Source organism: Chiroxiphia lanceolata, chromosome 11, assembly GCF_009829145.1.
Source record: "Chiroxiphia lanceolata isolate bChiLan1 chromosome 11, bChiLan1.pri, whole genome shotgun sequence".
Lineage (NCBI taxonomy): Eukaryota > Metazoa > Chordata > Aves > Passeriformes > Pipridae > Chiroxiphia > Chiroxiphia lanceolata.
Genome location: NC_045647.1, coordinates 22,004,967 through 22,021,938, shown reverse-complemented (window position 1 = coordinate 22,021,938; position 16,972 = coordinate 22,004,967). Strand labels below are relative to the sequence as shown.

At 38.8% G+C, this 16,972-nt stretch overlaps 1 protein-coding gene and 1 long non-coding RNA gene across 5 annotated transcripts in view; one reads left to right on the top strand and one right to left on the bottom strand.

The window, feature by feature from the left end:
- Positions 1-175: 175 nt before the first annotated feature.
- LOC116792348 lies at positions 176-2,401 on the bottom strand. The gene is made up of 3 exons (XR_004359086.1): positions 2,207-2,401; positions 1,871-1,904; positions 176-386 (listed from the first exon to the last, which is right to left on the bottom strand). It is a non-coding gene; the product is annotated as an uncharacterized LOC116792348 (long non-coding RNA).
- Positions 2,402-2,493: 92 nt separating this feature from the next.
- Positions 2,494-16,972, top strand: part of ATG7 (autophagy related 7) — a 104,088-nt gene continuing 89,609 nt past the window's right edge. For 2 of the 4 annotated variants that reach the window (XM_032698615.1, XM_032698613.1), the window contains exons 1-11: positions 2,494-2,559; positions 5,756-5,966; positions 6,189-6,243; positions 8,512-8,629; positions 9,426-9,503; positions 10,061-10,177; positions 10,842-10,991; positions 11,517-11,605; positions 12,361-12,482; positions 13,500-13,590; positions 15,328-15,472. In XM_032698615.1, coding sequence (XP_032554506.1) covers positions 5,789-5,966; positions 6,189-6,243; positions 8,512-8,629; positions 9,426-9,503; positions 10,061-10,177; positions 10,842-10,991; positions 11,517-11,605; positions 12,361-12,482; positions 13,500-13,590; positions 15,328-15,472 — 1,143 coding nt within the window. In that variant the 5' untranslated portion in view covers positions 2,494-2,559; positions 5,756-5,788. Of the gene's footprint in view, positions 2,560-2,784; positions 2,905-5,755; positions 5,967-6,188; positions 6,244-8,511; positions 8,630-9,425; positions 9,504-10,060; positions 10,178-10,841; positions 10,992-11,516; positions 11,606-12,360; positions 12,483-13,215; positions 13,299-13,499; positions 13,591-15,327; positions 15,473-16,972 lie in introns of those variants that run through there. The other 2 variants (XM_032698614.1, XM_032698616.1) reach the window with 2 other exon arrangements.

Sequence of the window (16,972 nt, the reverse complement as noted above, 5' to 3'; positions counted from 1 at the left end):
GTTAAAGGAATAAACTTAAATTCAGTCCATTTCAATGTATCATACAAGGTTCAGAGATGAATTGACTTTGGTTTCAAGTTGCATTTCAGAAAAACTGCATCTAGGGAACTTAAATCTAGGAGAAATAAAGGCAAAATGCAGAGACAATATAAAAGCAACAAAATTTATACCAGAATTCAGTCAACTTTTTCACTGCAGGAGGAACACCTGCACAAGTAATAAAATACACATTCTTTTGGAGTACAGAGCAGCATCTCTTGAAACATATGCTCTAATCCCATGGCCTTGCACAAACAATTGCAGAGACTCACAGCCATTATGATTTTTTTTCTGTTGTGATATGCAACAGCAATTGTAGCCAAAATGGATGGTAATTTAGGTGATCCCTGAGGAAATAAAAAGGCAGCACACTAATTCAGCTACAGTTATTAGTGCACATTGCTGAAACACATTTACCCAAGGGCTAGTCAGAGTCATCAAGAAGTCTGTTCTCTTGAACATAATTGTCTTTTCTGATTTTAAAATGTACTAATACATGACAAAACAACAAAAACAAGATAATTGAAAATTTTTCTAAAAATTATAATGATCATAACAAGGAAAACCTCTAGTAAAATTACAGAACGTTCAAACACAGCACAGCTAAACCCAAGCAAATAAAGTTGCCTGAATATTTTTTATCTCACTTTATCCATGATTTTAGTGCAAATGTGTTAATAATAAAGACAGGAGAAGTAATCATGGGCTTCTGTGATGTGATAGCTATAATAGATAATAGTAAAGTAGGAGAATTTTAATTTTTTTTGTAATATCCTATTTTAAATGCCAATTATCATGGTACCTAAGAGGATTTATCACTTTACTGTGCTGAATAGGCAATTCAAATGGCTCTGGATGTAAGAGAAGGAGAGGAAAGCAAATTAGGGTAAGGAGTGGAGAAGCTTCCTACCACGTGGGGCCAAGGCTCAAGAGAGCATTTCAGGTGTGGTTTCCCGTAAAATATTTCAACGTTTTCTAGTTAATAAACAAGGTCAGAGGACACATAGCTTTAAGAGAACATAAGTGTCTTGGAATGTCTTGGATTGGAGTTCTATTGTGATTAAAGTGTGGTGAGAACAACCGACCCGGCTTTTCAGAGGCAGAAAAAGCCGTTCTCACAATGTTCTCTGCGTCAACGGTGACATCTCGTGGGTAATGAGTGAATTCCGGAGTGCTGCATGGAATGCTGTGCATTGGGAAGTTTGCCATTTAGTATTTGCTTTCTCCCATATTATTTTCAGGAAATGTCGCTCTCAGTAAAGGAAACGTAAGTGTAGGGACACAGCTGGGCCTCATTCCATCATCTAAAAGGACTCCATTACATTTTCTGTGGGACCGCTTAATGATGCACTTTGTGAAAACACAATAACTGAAAATGACTGAAAGATTCACTTAAAAAATGCATTTCTAATGCTCAGATATTAATATAGAAACACTGTAAACACTTCTGGACAGTTCTAGAGAAGCCCCTGAATTCTGCGGATTTTCCACTGTTATCAGGGATTTTAGAGGATTAGTTCCTAACCTGGCTTAAGTTCCTACAGAGAAGGTGTAAGAATACACTTAGAAATTTCAATGCAGGCAATCCCTCCATCAGAACAAGAGTTAGTTCACTTGTAAATGCCAAATTAAGTTTAAATGCTATGCATACATATTCACTTTTCCTTATTAAATACAATGACAAAATTATTTTCATCAAATTGTGAGTCTATTTAAGAATTAGAATATAAAACCAACAATTAATGTTGACACAGTGTGAAAAATAGCTCCTGAAAATAAGTTTACCCTCCTGATATTGAGTTCAAAATTATCTTAAAAAAATGCTACATACCTGACACCAAAATAAATTGTTTCTCCACTGTCATCTTAGAGTATAAAATAGAAACAGGAAAAAAAATCAAAGGTGAGATGTACATTTTACACCCCTGCACAGACATGAGTTCACATACCAGGCTATTACAAAATTGCATTTGTGATCTCCACCAGTTAGAAAGTACAAGGGATGTACATTTGTGTGTGGCAATGGTTCAAACCATTTCGACATCTGGTAAGTTTAAGTGTTGCTATTTTTAACTGTATTTGTACCTGTTATCATTTGGGTTTGTCTGCAAAGATACCTTAAAAGGACTGCACAGTACCCACTGCTATATGTTGACAGGTATCCTACCTGTCAACTAATTTCATCCTCACTAGATATGAATAATCCCTAGATCTGCACAATCTCTACAACTGCTGTGCAGAAATCTAACTCCTGGAGTCTGATTTAAGGTACCCTTCTCCTTCCCAATTGTAGCTGTGCATCTTTCACTAGGACCTGCCTCCATCCTCACTCCAGACTATCTCAGACTGCCATTCAACCCCGCTCCCCTTTGCCCCCTCACGCTCTCTCCGCGCCTCCTGCCCCGCCCCCGCCTCAGGCAGAGTGCGCCCGCGTGTCGTCATCGCCCCGCGCCGGCCGCCTTGATCACGTGTAAGCGGCGGGGTGACGTCACTCGGTGGAGCCGGCCGGCGATGAGGGAGGTGCGGAGCGAGCGGGGCGGGTGGTGAGGAGAGCGCGGGGCGGGTGGTGAGGAGAGCGCGGGGCGGGTTCCGCGGGGTCTGGCACTGATCTTCCACGACGTCCCACCGGGGTGCTGGCACTAGTCCTCTGCGCCGCCCCCCCGGGGTCCCAGCACTGGTTCTCCGCACCGTCCCCCCAGGGTCCCGGCGCTGGTCCCAACGCTGCCCCCGCACCGGCCCCGCACTGCACCTCGCCCGCCTCAGGGTCCTGCCGACCGCGAGCTCCCGCGCCCCTGGAGATCGCGGTGTCCCGAAGCCTCAGCTAGGACTGCAGTCACGTAGTGTGCGGTGCCGGGGCCGTGTCGGGTGCGGGGCCGGGGCCGTGTCGGGTGCGGGGCCGGGGCCGTGTCGGGTGCGGGGCCGGGGCCGTGTCGGGTGCGGGGCCGGGGCCGTGTCGGGTGCGGGGCCGGGGCCGTGTCGGGTGCGGGGCCGGGGCCGTGTCGGGTGCGGGGCCGGGAGGCGGGGCGGGCAGCGCCTGCCGGCTCGGTCAGTGTTTCGGCGGGACGGATGGCCGCCGTTGCCAGCGTAGCCTTTTTGTGTGTTCATAATGGCCTTGGGCACGGGGGAGAGTTCTTTGTCCCGAGAATGGGCTTGAAAAGGGGCATGAACCCAGAAGCAGCTTCTCTGAAAATTTTTTACTCTTCAGAGAATAATTCAGGCAATAGTGATCTTCTTTGCACAGGTACCGTTGACATACCCACCTCTGGGCCGCTGAATAAAACATTTTGTAGAAAACCCTACACATGTTAGGGGACTGTGTGAATTCGGTTTAAAACCTGTAATTTCATGGTAGTTTTAAATGCTGGTCAACCGGTAATCAGACTTTTACAACAGATTAATTATGTCTGTCAAGGGAAAGACCAATATTAGTAAAAGACCTGCTGTGTTTTTCACTTAACATATCACTCCATGCGATCAGTTTTAAACATCTGCACGTTTAAGAGCAAGTGCTAGAACTTAGGCTGGTGATAGGGCATCTGTATTTGGGGTTAAATACTTTCAAATTCTGTGACTGGCAGGATATCTAAGGCATACTGGTAAATCTTTTTATTTCAAGCACAATTTTGAACTGGGCCCTTTTGTAACTCAGGGTTGTTCCACATATAAAGTTTTGGATATATTTTTTCTGCTTCTCTTTATTTATTATATTTTCCTAGTCACTTCTTACCTTTAGAGGCTGCAAAATATATATATTTCATCTTCAGTCTTCTAAAATTTTTTGCACAGATTTACCTTGGTTTGCTGATATTGCATTAAGAATGCATGTAAGTGAATGTTTATATCAGAATACATTAAATAAGATTTTCAAGAATCCATACATCAGAGGTGATTGCATGTGCTCTTCTGTTTACATGCGCATCACATAGTGAGATCCCCTGTTTGTATTCCTTAAGTTGCACCATAACTCTTGAGATGCTGTAATAAAATAAGGAGGGTGTTACAATTGATTCCAAGTGGATGCTTTTAGGCTGATATTTTCAGTGTATGTTACTCATGTACATCTAGATACTGTCACTGGTTTCTTGGTCGTGTAAAATGTTTGACAGGACACTTTAGTCTTGGGTGTGTCATGGGGGGAAAAGCAAAGTGAAAACGTTACCTGTTTGAAAAGTTGAGAAAAGGCTTGAAGGAAATTCAGAGTTTTTAGTTACAATAGAGCTTGTCTGGCAAGAAAAGTGACAACTTGATCTTGTTTCGGAAAAAAAATGAGGATAGGGAACTTAGTGGATTCATATTGACTAGGCAGCTGTTGAACCTTTGAATAAAAGTTTTATTATGGAAGCCTTGGCATCAAGCACCCTGTAATCTGACTCTTATTGCTAACGTCTCTATGACAAATGATTGTTTACCTGTTTTATGATAAGCTTTCAGTGACATACAGTTGCAAACAAAAAAATTATTAGGGCTTAAAAGCCATGTAGTAGTAAAAGTTAAATGTTTGCTGATTTATGTTACTTCTTATACTTGCAGAAAAAGAAGTTTATAAAAATGGTGAGAAAATTCCATGCAGTTAGTTTACATTTCTAGGACTTGCAAAGTTTCAAGAAACTGATTTTTTTGTGTTAATAAAAAGAGATAAGCTTTTGAAGTTCACACTGCCATGCATTCCAACTGCTGCTAAAAATTAAGGGAATGTAAGAAAAAGGTGGTGGAGGGGGAAGACAAAATAGTGTATTTGCAATATGCCAGTTACAGCAAGACATTGTGACAGAACTGAAACATGTAGCTTTCACCATGAAAGATATGGAAACCCTCAAACCTACACCCAAAAACCCACATTCCACAACTTAGCAGCAAGTAAAGAAAGCAGTTACAGTAAAAGGAGAAGCTAAGCTGGATAAACTGAACATAGAAGGCATAGCTGGGTTGCACTGAAGACTGTTTAAGGAAGTGTCTTGTAAGGAAAAGCATAACTGCCTTTGACTCAAAGTTGGATATTTGGCAGTTATTAAGAAATTAAACCCACCACTCGTTCCTTTCCCCCTGTTCCAAAGAGAGCAAAAGAAAAGCTTGTAAGCTCAGTTCCTTTGCAAAAGTGACTTCACAGGATAGTAAACTTGGAGCAGTTCAATTCAATCCAAACTTCAATACAGCAAAACTGTAGTTGTCTGTTGAGATTGGTGTCAGAGAACACAGCTGTGTTGGGAACCTTATTTTTGACTTTCCTGCTTTAAAATCCTAGCGTTGATTCACGTGTAAAGGTAACAGGGGTATTGTGAAGGATCAGTAACAAAAACCAATTGCACAGGATTACATTATGCAAGCTAAAAAATAGTCTTTAAAAAATATGTAGTTGAAGGAATCATTTCAAGGTCATTTGAGTTCAGGTGGTTGATTTGATAAGCATTGGAACAGAACTGGAATCAATAGCTGTTGACCTCCCTTCTGGACTTGGAAAACAGCAGTTGCTGGCTTGGCAGATGGATGTGCTGTGAGAGAGATACGAGCTTATGTTCATGTCTTTGTGAGGAGTTTTAAAACTGGTATTTTAAAATCTTAGTTTTAATGTGTAACAAATTCTTGTTTTGCAGCATTTATGCTTATCTTAGGCTTTCTTCACTTTAATCCAACAAAATATGTTAAAAAGTAGCTGTGAGTAGTCATAGGTGATACAATCTATTGAGTATATACTTACCAGGCATATCTGCTCTTACAGAATTCTGTTTAACAGTGATCATCAGCTAAAATTATGGCCACTGCCAGTGGTGAGGTGCACCATCCTGTAGATCCTGGAATCTCAAAGCTGCAGTTTGCTCCCTTCAGTAGTGCCTTGGATGCAGGATTCTGGCACGAACTAACCCAGAAGAAACTCAATGAATACCGACTGGATGAGACCCCCAAAGTTATCAAGGGATACTATTACAATGGTAGGTGGAAACTGCACATCTTCCTTAGCAGTTCAGGTTTCTCCTGTCATAGTCTTCTGAGTATTTGTGTAACATAATTTAGGTATTTGGCTGAAACCTTAGAAAATATGGCTGAATGAGCTGAGAATTCTTCGTGGGTAGTTTATAACTTAGGTTAACAAAAAAGGGTAATTCATCTATGTACTTCAGTTTAAAAGAAGCATCTTGCTGCTTTTTGTCCAGGTGATCCTTTGGGTTTGCCAGCTCGCTTGACATTGGAGTTTAGTGCCTTTGATATGTAAGTACATACTGTGGTTTACCTTAATTCCTGCATGAAGACACTTTTCTTGCATAACAGTTACACATAGGTATGTAATATTACTTAGACAAACTCTACATGAGAATAAATATACCTTTTCATGAACTTTATAACAGCGGAGAGACTGCTTTCAGTTGCAAACACTAGCTCCTTGTGTCTGAAGTAGTGTATTGATCTGAAGGGCTGAGTTTAAAATATGGTGGTAAGTCTCAAATTCACTCAATGTTTGTATATATGTTTATAAAATACCACTTTTCCCATTTCTTCAGTTTTTCTGTGTAAAGAAGGCTATTTCAGTCATCCAATTTCAAATTTTTCCTTTGATCTTTATTTATTGAGGGATTCATCGTTGCAGTCAGAATTTCAAAATAGTTTTTACTATCCCTGGTTGTTACGTTGCAGTCTTTTCCAAAATATTTTAACATTTCTGACTGGAATTTTGTAGTTTTGCCTTCATCTGAAAGTGAAAGGTAAATCAAAGTTGCCTCAGTGTACAGAGCTGATATGGTTTGAAGCTGGCTCCCTGCCAAGTCTCCAAACCTTACCACAAGAGGTTCCCCCCCCCCCCTCCCAAACCTCAGGCAGAAGAGGGAGAAAAAACAACCAAGAAAACCCGAAACGAGAGAGAGACAGCTGAAGTGATATATATAAATATATTTACACTTGTGTTACAATTATATACAATTAAAATATATACAATTTCACAGGGGAAAGGGAAGGGGGAAGGGAAAGAGAACAAAACCAAAATAAAATATATATATATATCCCAATCAGTAGCCCGAGATCTAGTAACTAAGAGTTAGCAAAGAAATATCCCACCACTCTCCTTGGGACAACCGAGAGTCGCTCTGGGACGATCGCCGGCAACCTCCGCCTCCCAAGGTCGACAAGGCCCTACCAGGCCTCGCTCCCCAACACGGCAGACTCAACAGCAGGGAACCTGCACCTCCAAGCTGCCGGAAGGAAAGAGAACGAAGGCCTTTCCTCCTTTCTTCTTATAGTCTGGTTTACATAAAAATCGTAGGGAATACTGGGTAAATCTAGACCCTTCCTTGGTTACAAACTTGTCACCAAGGAAGGCCTAGCCCAAACTACCACAAGAGCAAAAATGAGATGAGAGGGAAAATATTTTTTTTGACGTGGTTTTAATTTCCAGCAATGCCTAAGTTAGTATAACTAACATAGGAACAGATGTCTTCATAGTTAGTGTCTTGTTTGTTTTAAAGTGGTGGATTATAGAGTTGTACATCACAGTGTGCCTTGCTTGGTGAGGGTGTTAGGAGCCTGCTGAGGCTTTGTGCATTTTGAGATAATTTCCTAGGAGATATTGGCCCATTAATTCTTACGTAAGAATATTTAGGTAAAATACTGAAGGCTTATGCAGCAAAGTGCAATTGGAAGACAGCTGTGACATTGGGAACAGAAATTGCAGGTTAGGAAAAAAGGGATGGTACCGTGGTGTTTGAGCTCACAACCATTAGGACAAAAATAAAATAATGAAACGTCCACTTATGTAGCGTTTAATTGTTCCTTCTACTATAGTAATTTTCTGTACCTTATGTAATCAATTTAGGTGATCATGAAGAAGTGCCTTTTAGCTTTAAAAATTTTTGGAAACTACATCATGTGTATTTATGATGTAACTTAAACGTTTGCTGTATTTAAATTTTAGCAATGGCCAGAAACGTATCAGTTTGGGAGAAGAATGTTAAAAAGGAGTCAGTGATCAAATCTATAAATAAGGGAATATTGTAGGGTTTTACCTAATTTATCTCAAAAAACCCCTCTGTATTTTCAAACAGCAGTTTTTCCACTTAATCTTTTGTCTGCTTTAGACTTTCTTTGGGACATATTTTAAACATAAAATTTTAACTGAGTAACTCTTTATGTGAATACAATACTGATGTCTAAGTTTAGCCTAAATTTTTTTTTCTGAGTGAAAATCACATTTGTCATGGATAGCTTATATTTGAACAGAATTTTTAAATCCATGTTTTAATGTCACCTTGCTTAGAGACAATACAGATGCCTCATCTGTTTTCAAAGTCATAATGGAGAGGTGTATTTGTAACCAGTCCATATTCTATAAAGCATTATGATCATAAAATTGTTTTTATTCGAGGTGTTGTTGACTTGTGTTACTGTGCCTCATCGCTTGGTAATGTCAGGGCAAGCTTACGCCATAGGAAGCTACTGCTGCTATCTCTGATCATGTTAAAGGTATATCCAATTCCTTCTTTTATTCAGGAATGCTTCGATACCAGCCCGTTGCTGTCCTGCTTTTGGAACGTTGTATAATACCAACACTTTTGAGACGTTCAAATCCTGTGATAAGAAATCACTTCTGGAAAAAGAAGCAAATGAGGTAAGACTAAAAAATCAAATCACTGGTTATTTCCAAATCCTTTCTACCAGTTGAAGTGCCTTATAGTCTCTGCTCCAAGTATTGGAGATACTCACCCATATAAGTAGCCTCAGGATCTAACTTATTCTGGTAGGAATAGTTTGATGTTTGATTTTTACTGTTCTTTACAAGAGAGTGGAAAGTAGCTAATTATACTTTGAGAACTTGATTCAGTGTTCTGCTAGGCTGCATTTTAAGCTTTAGCAGGAGCTGCCAATTTGTCTTGACATCCAGAAACCAGCAAGTGCCTGGTTTAAACATTGGATTACTTGCAATATATCTCTGTGACAAAGAGATGGAGAAGCTCCAGAACAGCAAGAAGACAAAAGGTGGCTGTCAAAGAGGCTGGTCTGCTTGCAGTATAACTAGCTAAATTTAATGTCATGGCTTGGTAAGAAGCGAAAGTCAAACTTAAGGCACCCTTTTACTGTTTGAGACACTTCACTTTGACCAACCCTTGATTCCTTTAATTCAATTGATTGTCTGCATGCTGGCATTGAGTAGCAAAATTTTCATGCATCTCTTCACTCAAGACTGAATTTTTTGTGTTCCTGCGTCTTACCTTTAAGATCCTTTTTGCACAGATAACAGTGTGGATGAGATCAGTTAGGAAAGGATCACAGTGTATTACTGGGAGTGGTAATTTCCAGACTTTAAAGGTATAGCTTGAAGAATTAAAGCTTTCGCAGCTGTTCTCATGCTCTCTTGGTGTTTTGTTTTTCTGCCCTTTCTCTTCCTTCTTGTCCATCAATGACAGATATGGGAATCCATAAAATCTGGAGCTGCTCTTGAAAACCCCATGCTCTTGAACAGGTTCCTACTGCTGACATTTGCAGTGAGTAGAGATAATATATCTCATATTTAGAGCATTGTAGTGAGAAATGCTGTATTACTGTTACCGTATCAATGTCACCAGGATCACTCTCAGACACCTTATAATGTCTGAAAATATTTTTAAAAAAACCTAATAAACCACTCTGATGTAGAGCTATCAAATATTTTAGGATGTGTTCTTTAAAAAATGCTGGTGCCATCTCATATAGTTTCTACAAATCTGTTAGATTACCTGATGGCTTTATACGTATTAGTAAAAGTAGAGCAACTGTTTCATGTTTCACAAATTGGAAGTTTTAATAAATGCTCCAGTTAATAAAAACTGAAGGATTGTATACACATTATCTGTTTAAATCTCAAATAAAAATGTATACAGAGAAGGGAAGTTTTCTAGTATTTTTTATGGTTTTCTAAAGTCATGACACAGTGCCTTATGAGGTAAAGAGAACCGTGGTTCCTATGATTAGTATCATTGACCATCAGTTATAATTAATATTCCAAACCATCATTTAGTTTGATGTATATTTTTATTATCTAATTTTACATTTCTTTTTCTAGGATTTAAAAAAGTATCACTTCTATTACTGGTTTTGTTACCCTGCTCTCTGCTTCCCCAGTGGAATACATATAATTCAGAAGCCGGTGTGTCTTGGTGAGAGGTTCTCATTAAATCAGGTATTCAAAATGCTGAATGTTCTGAAGTCTGTAGTACTAAGAAATTTTGTGAGCTGCAAAACTTAGTATTTTTTGTTAGCACGTACTGAATTAATTTGAGAACCTAATTTCTTTTAAAATCTTCACGTTTCTTATTTCCAAGTGGGTGTTTTGTTTAACTCTTTTTTTGTTATTGTATACAGTCTCTCAGTTTAACATTACTTCACCTTTATTCATTTAGATGAGGCAATAATGATTCAGGCAATGAAGCAAATAATGTGGCAAACACTTCTTAAAGTGGCAGTTATGTTAATTTTTTTTTATATACAGCTCAGTGAATATATAGCTATGTGTTTGAAACCCATTATAAAAGAAAAATACCTAACAGTCATGATCCAAAGACAGAGTTTTAACTAAACACTGAAAATGCACCTAGTGAAATAAATTAAGTAGGAATGGTTTTTTCCTAATAAGAAAGGGACAGATTTAGTTTCTAAAAAGCTTCTCTGACTATCAGGATGAGATTTTTATCTTGGTTTAATTCTTATTGCTACATCAGTTTGTGGCAATGGTAATAATGCTCCTGTTTAAATTTACATTGACAAAGGCTGTTTTAGCAACTTAATTTTTTTATCTCTGTTACTGTCGTTAAAACTGTTGGTTACGGTTGTCTTTTTGCTTTTAGATTCAAGCACTTCAGAAAGCATATGATGAACTTTGCCAGAAAGAGGGGGTTACAGCCCTGCCTTATTTTTTAATCAAGTATCATGACAATTCTGTCATGATATCTCTATTGAAAAAGTGGGATGGTTTCTTTCAAGACCAAGGGGGAAAGGTAATGAGAATTTTAAATCTTTTTATAAACTATAAATGTTTAATTTTCAAATGGTTTGAAAATTGTCTGTGATACTGAGTTGGGCACAATGGTACCATCTTGAAGGTTGGCTTTACAAGTGATTTTTATGCTGGTTTTCCTTTAATTTATTGTCTTGCTGACGTGTGTCCCTTCACTTTTTGATCATTCCAAAGTGAGTACAGAATTTTGTTTTGAAAGCAAGGCTTCAGTGGATGGGCTTCTCTCATAATGGTGTTTTTAGGCAAAGTAAGGAAGGTGCATTTGCTGGAGTGAACATTGAATGTCCGTAAAGAGGCCAAACTAAATAAATGTCAAAGCTGTGGCAAATGCTTGACTGAAATCTAGTGTAACTATATAATAAATATTTGTAAATATGCAAGATGTGTGTGTAGGCCTTCCCTGTCCAGAATTTTTACATTAAATATGCCGGATAACTTTTACTGTGAACTGAATTAATATATGTATGAATAAATGACTTCTCATGCAGATCAATTTTATTTGCAGGTGACGGTTGGAGTTTATGATCCATGTAATTTATCCCAATATCCAGGATGGCCACTGAGAAATTTCCTGATCCTGGCAGCCCACAATTGGTATCTATTTTATTCTTTCACACAAAGCTAATGTATTGGTTGATACCAAATTAGGCATTTTTCTCCCCATGGCACTTTACTTGTATCACCCATCTGAGATTTTGCTTTTACCCTCGACATGCCTCACCTCGAGTGATTCTGATTTTGTGTATTATTCTGGTTTTTACTTCTGTGAGCCACAAGTTCCTATTAATCCTAATCCTCACATGAATGCATGTGCCTGGAAATACCTGCTTCAGACCTCGACAATACCCTCTAGGTGCTTCAAATATTGTTAAAAGTATTCTATGAATTTATATCATTTATTAGTGTCAAGTAATAGTGGACATCAATTTTGAAAATCATATATTCTTAGGTTTTCTTGTAGTGTACCATCTTGAATTTTTTTTGTTAGACAGAAGATGGGAGACAGGACAGTTTTACGCTCTGGTTTTTGGGAGAAAAAAGTATAATTTAAACTGGTTTTTGGAAAAGAAGTATAATTTAAAGGATCAAATAAATTTGTGTTGCTGTAACAAAATTGTAATTAAGCTGCACTGCCATAATTTTGACTGTAATGTTTTATTCCAAAGCACTCAGGAGAAGATGTGCGGGGTTGGGTGTTCTGGGCTGCCAGTGTGCAAAGATGTTGTAAGAGCCAAGGGGTTTGCATGTTCTTGGGATTCATCTTTATGAAATGGTGTTTAAAAGAAGTCCCTCTTCTATTAAAGAAGTTGCATGTCTGTCTCTATTATCTTTTTTTTTTTTAATGGCAGGAGCAACATTCTCCAGACAGTTGAAGTGCTCTGCTTCAGAGACAGGACCATGCAAGGGGTGAGGGACATAACACACAGCATTATCTTTGAAATAAAACTTCCAGAGAAACCCCTTGGCCCAGGTAATCCAGTTAAAAAAAAAAATTCCTATTGTTTTTCTCCCTCTTCAATCACTGCAGAGACAGAAAAATAAAATAATCATACCAAGTCTTTGCTTATACTAAGTTATTTCAAAGGGATTTTAAATTGTTTGAATTTCTGTCAAATGTCTACAAAGGAAATGGTTCTGTCTTCAACAAAGAAAGAAGAGAGCATATTCTCTTTAATTTTTTCCTACTTCGTGTTTCTAATTTAAAAACAAGAAAAGTCCTCCTGGTATCATATGAAATACAAAAAGCCCAGGCAATCAGTATGTTCTTGTTAAATTTGTACACAGTTCCTCAGGTAGAAAAAAATGCATATAATAGTGAATTTATATGGTGTAAACTTTCTGTATATTGCTAAAATGGTAAAAGCCTGGAGCAGAGTGAAACTGTTTCTTCAATCCCACAGTGAGATATCCAGATGTATTTTAGAGCAATACATACGTAACGCTCAAGCATAATTTCAGAGTTAAAGGACAGTATCACAACATTACCTCATCCAAAAAGTTCTGAATGCTTTATATATATCATTTTTATGAATTGTTTAATTATATATATATCTGTAATTCTCCACTGAATTCACAGGTAGTGTCTAGGGAATGTGAAGAAATGATTGAACTTAGCAAAATTTACTGAGTTCTGATTTATGAATTTACTGAGCTTGACATTAAAGATCTGGAGAGGCTTGACGGGGAATGGTGCTGTCTCTTTTAGGTTTAAAGCAAGCTGAACAGGCAAGAGCAGCACAAGGGACACCTGAGGGCAAAGCACTTCTCTGAGAATCAATGCTTTCAGGTGATGAAATCAGTAATATTTGTGTAGCAACATGCACTGGGTGGTTAAGATACAGATTATTTACTTAAAAGTTTAGCATTAGTGTTTTTCCAACAATGTTAAATCCAACAAAATTTCTTTTTTCTATCCCGTGATATTAAGGCTTTCATTCTTTCTTTTGTTTTGTTCTTCATTTTTTTTTTCTCTCCATATGTCAAACAGATTGTCCAAAAGCTGTTGGATGGGAAAAAAACCAAAAGGGAGGCATGGGTCCGAGGATGGTGAATCTCAGTGAGTGCATGGATCCAAAAAGGTTTGGTTTTTATCTTTTAAATTCCAGTAGTTTTCTTTACTTGGGCTCAATCCATAACAAGTTGAAGTGTGAAATGCAAGGAGTATCTGTCTCTTAGGTCAGAATATCCAGTAACATATACACTGGGTATTGTTTTGGCTGTCCTTTTGGAGGGAAGAACCTTGATGGAACAGTGCACTGCCTGCAGCAGCAGAAATCTTTGCCATTTTTAACTTCAGCTTAAAATTTCAAATGCATTGTATTTAGAACTGAGTGAGAGGTCTGTGGTTTTCACTGAATTCTATAACCTGCAGGTTGTTAATGATAATAAGCATGGAGAAAAGTTCAGCCTTTGGGAATTGTTAGAGTGTGACAGGAAAGAGCTCAGGAAACATGACTTTAGTGATTTTTATCATTCAGTAATGGATTGAAAAGAGTTACAGGGCCTGTTGGCTCGTCTGCTTTCACTGGCTGCATCTGTGTTCTTGGCTTGGAAACACTGTAAGAGTGGGCTGATCTAATGATTCAGGTTAACCTTTTACCCATCAAGCAAAGCCATTTTTGTCTTGCAATTGTGGCAATTCTCAGTATGTTCATACTTCCTTCGAGAAAGTTCATCTCAGGACTCTTAATTATAGGTAAATGCAACTTCTTTATCTTATGCGTGTTCACTTCTGTTATTTCCTACAGGGGATATTGGTAATATGCCAGCCTTGACAGTTGCCATCTTAAATCCTTGTTGAACAAATAATTTAGTGGATACTGCAAAATTTTTTATATGATGTATAAGGGAATGAAACTTTTAGGAATCTGAGAGCTGTGATGACCTGGTTGATGAGAGTTTTAACACCCTGTGTTCTGATGAATATAAAAATCCGAAACTAGCTTGAACATGGATTTCCTACCTCATTTTCCTTCTAAAACTTTCACAAAGAACTGACCAGATTCTTTAGGGGATAAATGTAATATTTCATGTTAAGGGCAGGTGTAATTGCATACAGGAAACCAATTTAAAGAAGAAAAAATAGTTGATGGGCAAATGATCTCAACAGGAATCTTGTCTGAGACACTGTTTTTATTTTCATGCTTGCATCAGTTTTGTTACTAAAATTTTAATTTTGGATTGTTACCTTTTTCAGAAGCTCTTAGAGACCTATTCCAATTCCAAAGGAAGTATGTGGCTTTAGTAGCAAGTCCAGAGTGGCCTGCTGACACTTTTTTAGTATATCCAGGCTTATGAAAGAGAACATTTTCCTAGCAAAATTTCCTGCTTAATAACCATCTTTTCAAGTATCTACAAGTTATTTCTTTTAAACTTCCACTATCTTTCTACTGTTTCTTCAGTTGTGATTTATTCTTCTCTTTTTAAGCAGTGCAGTCACAGCTTTTCTAAGAATGTTATTGGGCCAACACGTTGGTTACAATAAGAGGTTCCAAGGAAACTGAGTATCAGGAACTGTGTGTGTATTTATTTAGAATGATTTTTGGCATCTTCTTTTTGCATGTTTTGCATGTGTCATGAGTGAACAAGGACCATAAAAAAAATTTTTCCACCGTCCTTGCCATGCACCTTATTATTAGGTAGAAATATGCTTGGGAGACTTTGTTTGTCGTATTACTGATCTGTTAAATCGCCAAATTCTTTCTCTCCTTTAAAAAAATAAGTCTTGAACTTCTCCAGTTGAAAAACAAGTAATTGCTTTGTTGGAGAAACACAAGAGCATTCAGAAGTGTGTTGCTATTTATTTTGTGGTCTAGGTTAGCAGAATCATCTGTGGATCTTAATTTGAAATTGATGTGCTGGCGTTTGGTGCCTACTCTGGATTTGGAAAAGATTGTGTCTGCCAAGTGTCTGCTGCTAGGAGCTGGTACACTGGGTTGTAGTGTTGCAAGGACCTTGATGGTAAGTCCTGAGTTAATCTTAAAACTAATCTGCTGTTTCTTATAAATTCTGTGTTTCTTTTTTTTGTCCAGCTGCCATGACACATAAGAGAAAAGTTATATTCCTGTGCATTAAAATACACATAATGCATAATTAGTTGATACTATAAATTGCAGGGAAGAGGTAAGGTCCGTAGCCAAAAAGTTCTGCTAATAGTAGAATAGGAGAAAGTCAGAGAACCGTGGCAGAATAGTACTTGTTTTGAATTTACATTAAAAAAGATTGAACAAGAAATTCTCATTAATTTTAGTGAGCTATAAATACGCAGTATGGGTAACAAACAGGAGGAGCTGGAAGCCATTGTGCAGCAGGAAAGCTGGGATGTGGTCACCATCAAAGAAACATGGTGGGATGACTCCCATGACTGGAGTGCTGCCATGGGTGGCTACAAGCTCTTCAGAAGGGACAGGCAAGGTAGGAGAGGTGGAGGGGTGGCTCTATATGTTCGAGAGCCTCTTGACTCTGTAGAATTTAAAGTCAGTAACAATAAGGTTGAGTGCCTGTGGATCAGGGAAGGCCAACAAGGCTGATATCCTGATGGGAGTCTGTTACAGACTACCCAACCAGGATGATGAGGGTGACGAATTATTCTACAAGCAGCGAGTGGATGTCTCAAAATCGCCAGCCCTTGTCCTTGTAGGCAACTTTACCCTGCCGGATGTCTACTGGGAACTCCACACAGTGGAGAAGAGGCAGTCTAGGAGATTCCTACACTGTACAGAGAATAATTTCCTGCTCCAGCTGGTAAATGAGCCTGCCAGGGGTGGGGCCCCACTAGACCTGCTGTTCACAGAGAGGGGCCGGTAGGAGATGTGGTGGTCAGAGGCCATCTGGGGCACAGTGACCATGAAATAAGAGAGTTTTCAATACTCAGGGATGCAAGGAGGGCCATCAATAAAACTTCTACTCTGGACTTTCAGAGGGAAGATTTTGGTCTATTCAGAAGACTAGTTCACAGGGTACCTTGGGAAACAGCCCTGGAAAACAAAGGGATCCAGGAGGGATGGACATGCAAGTCTTGAAGGCACAATAGCAGCTGTCCCAGTGTGCTGAAAGGCGAGCCAGCAGGGACGATGGCCAGCCTGGCTGAACAGGGAGATTTTAAAGGAAATTAGGGGAAAAAAAGAGAACTTACTGACTGTGGAAAAAAGGGCTGGCTACTCATGAAGAGTTTAGGAATATAGTTAGGTCACGTAGAAAGAAAATTAGACAAAGGCACAATCTGTACTCAGTCTAGCCATGGCTGTTAGGGATAACAAGAAGTGCTTCTACAAATTCATCAATAGCAAAAGGAGGGGCAAGGAAAACCTCCATTCTTTATTGGACATGGGGAGGAGCACAGTCATCAAATATGAGGAAAAGGCTGAGGTACTTAACACCTTCTTTGCCTCACTTTTCAACAGTAAGACAGGTTGTCCTCGGGACATCTGACCTCTGGAGCTGGTAGACAGAGACAGGAAG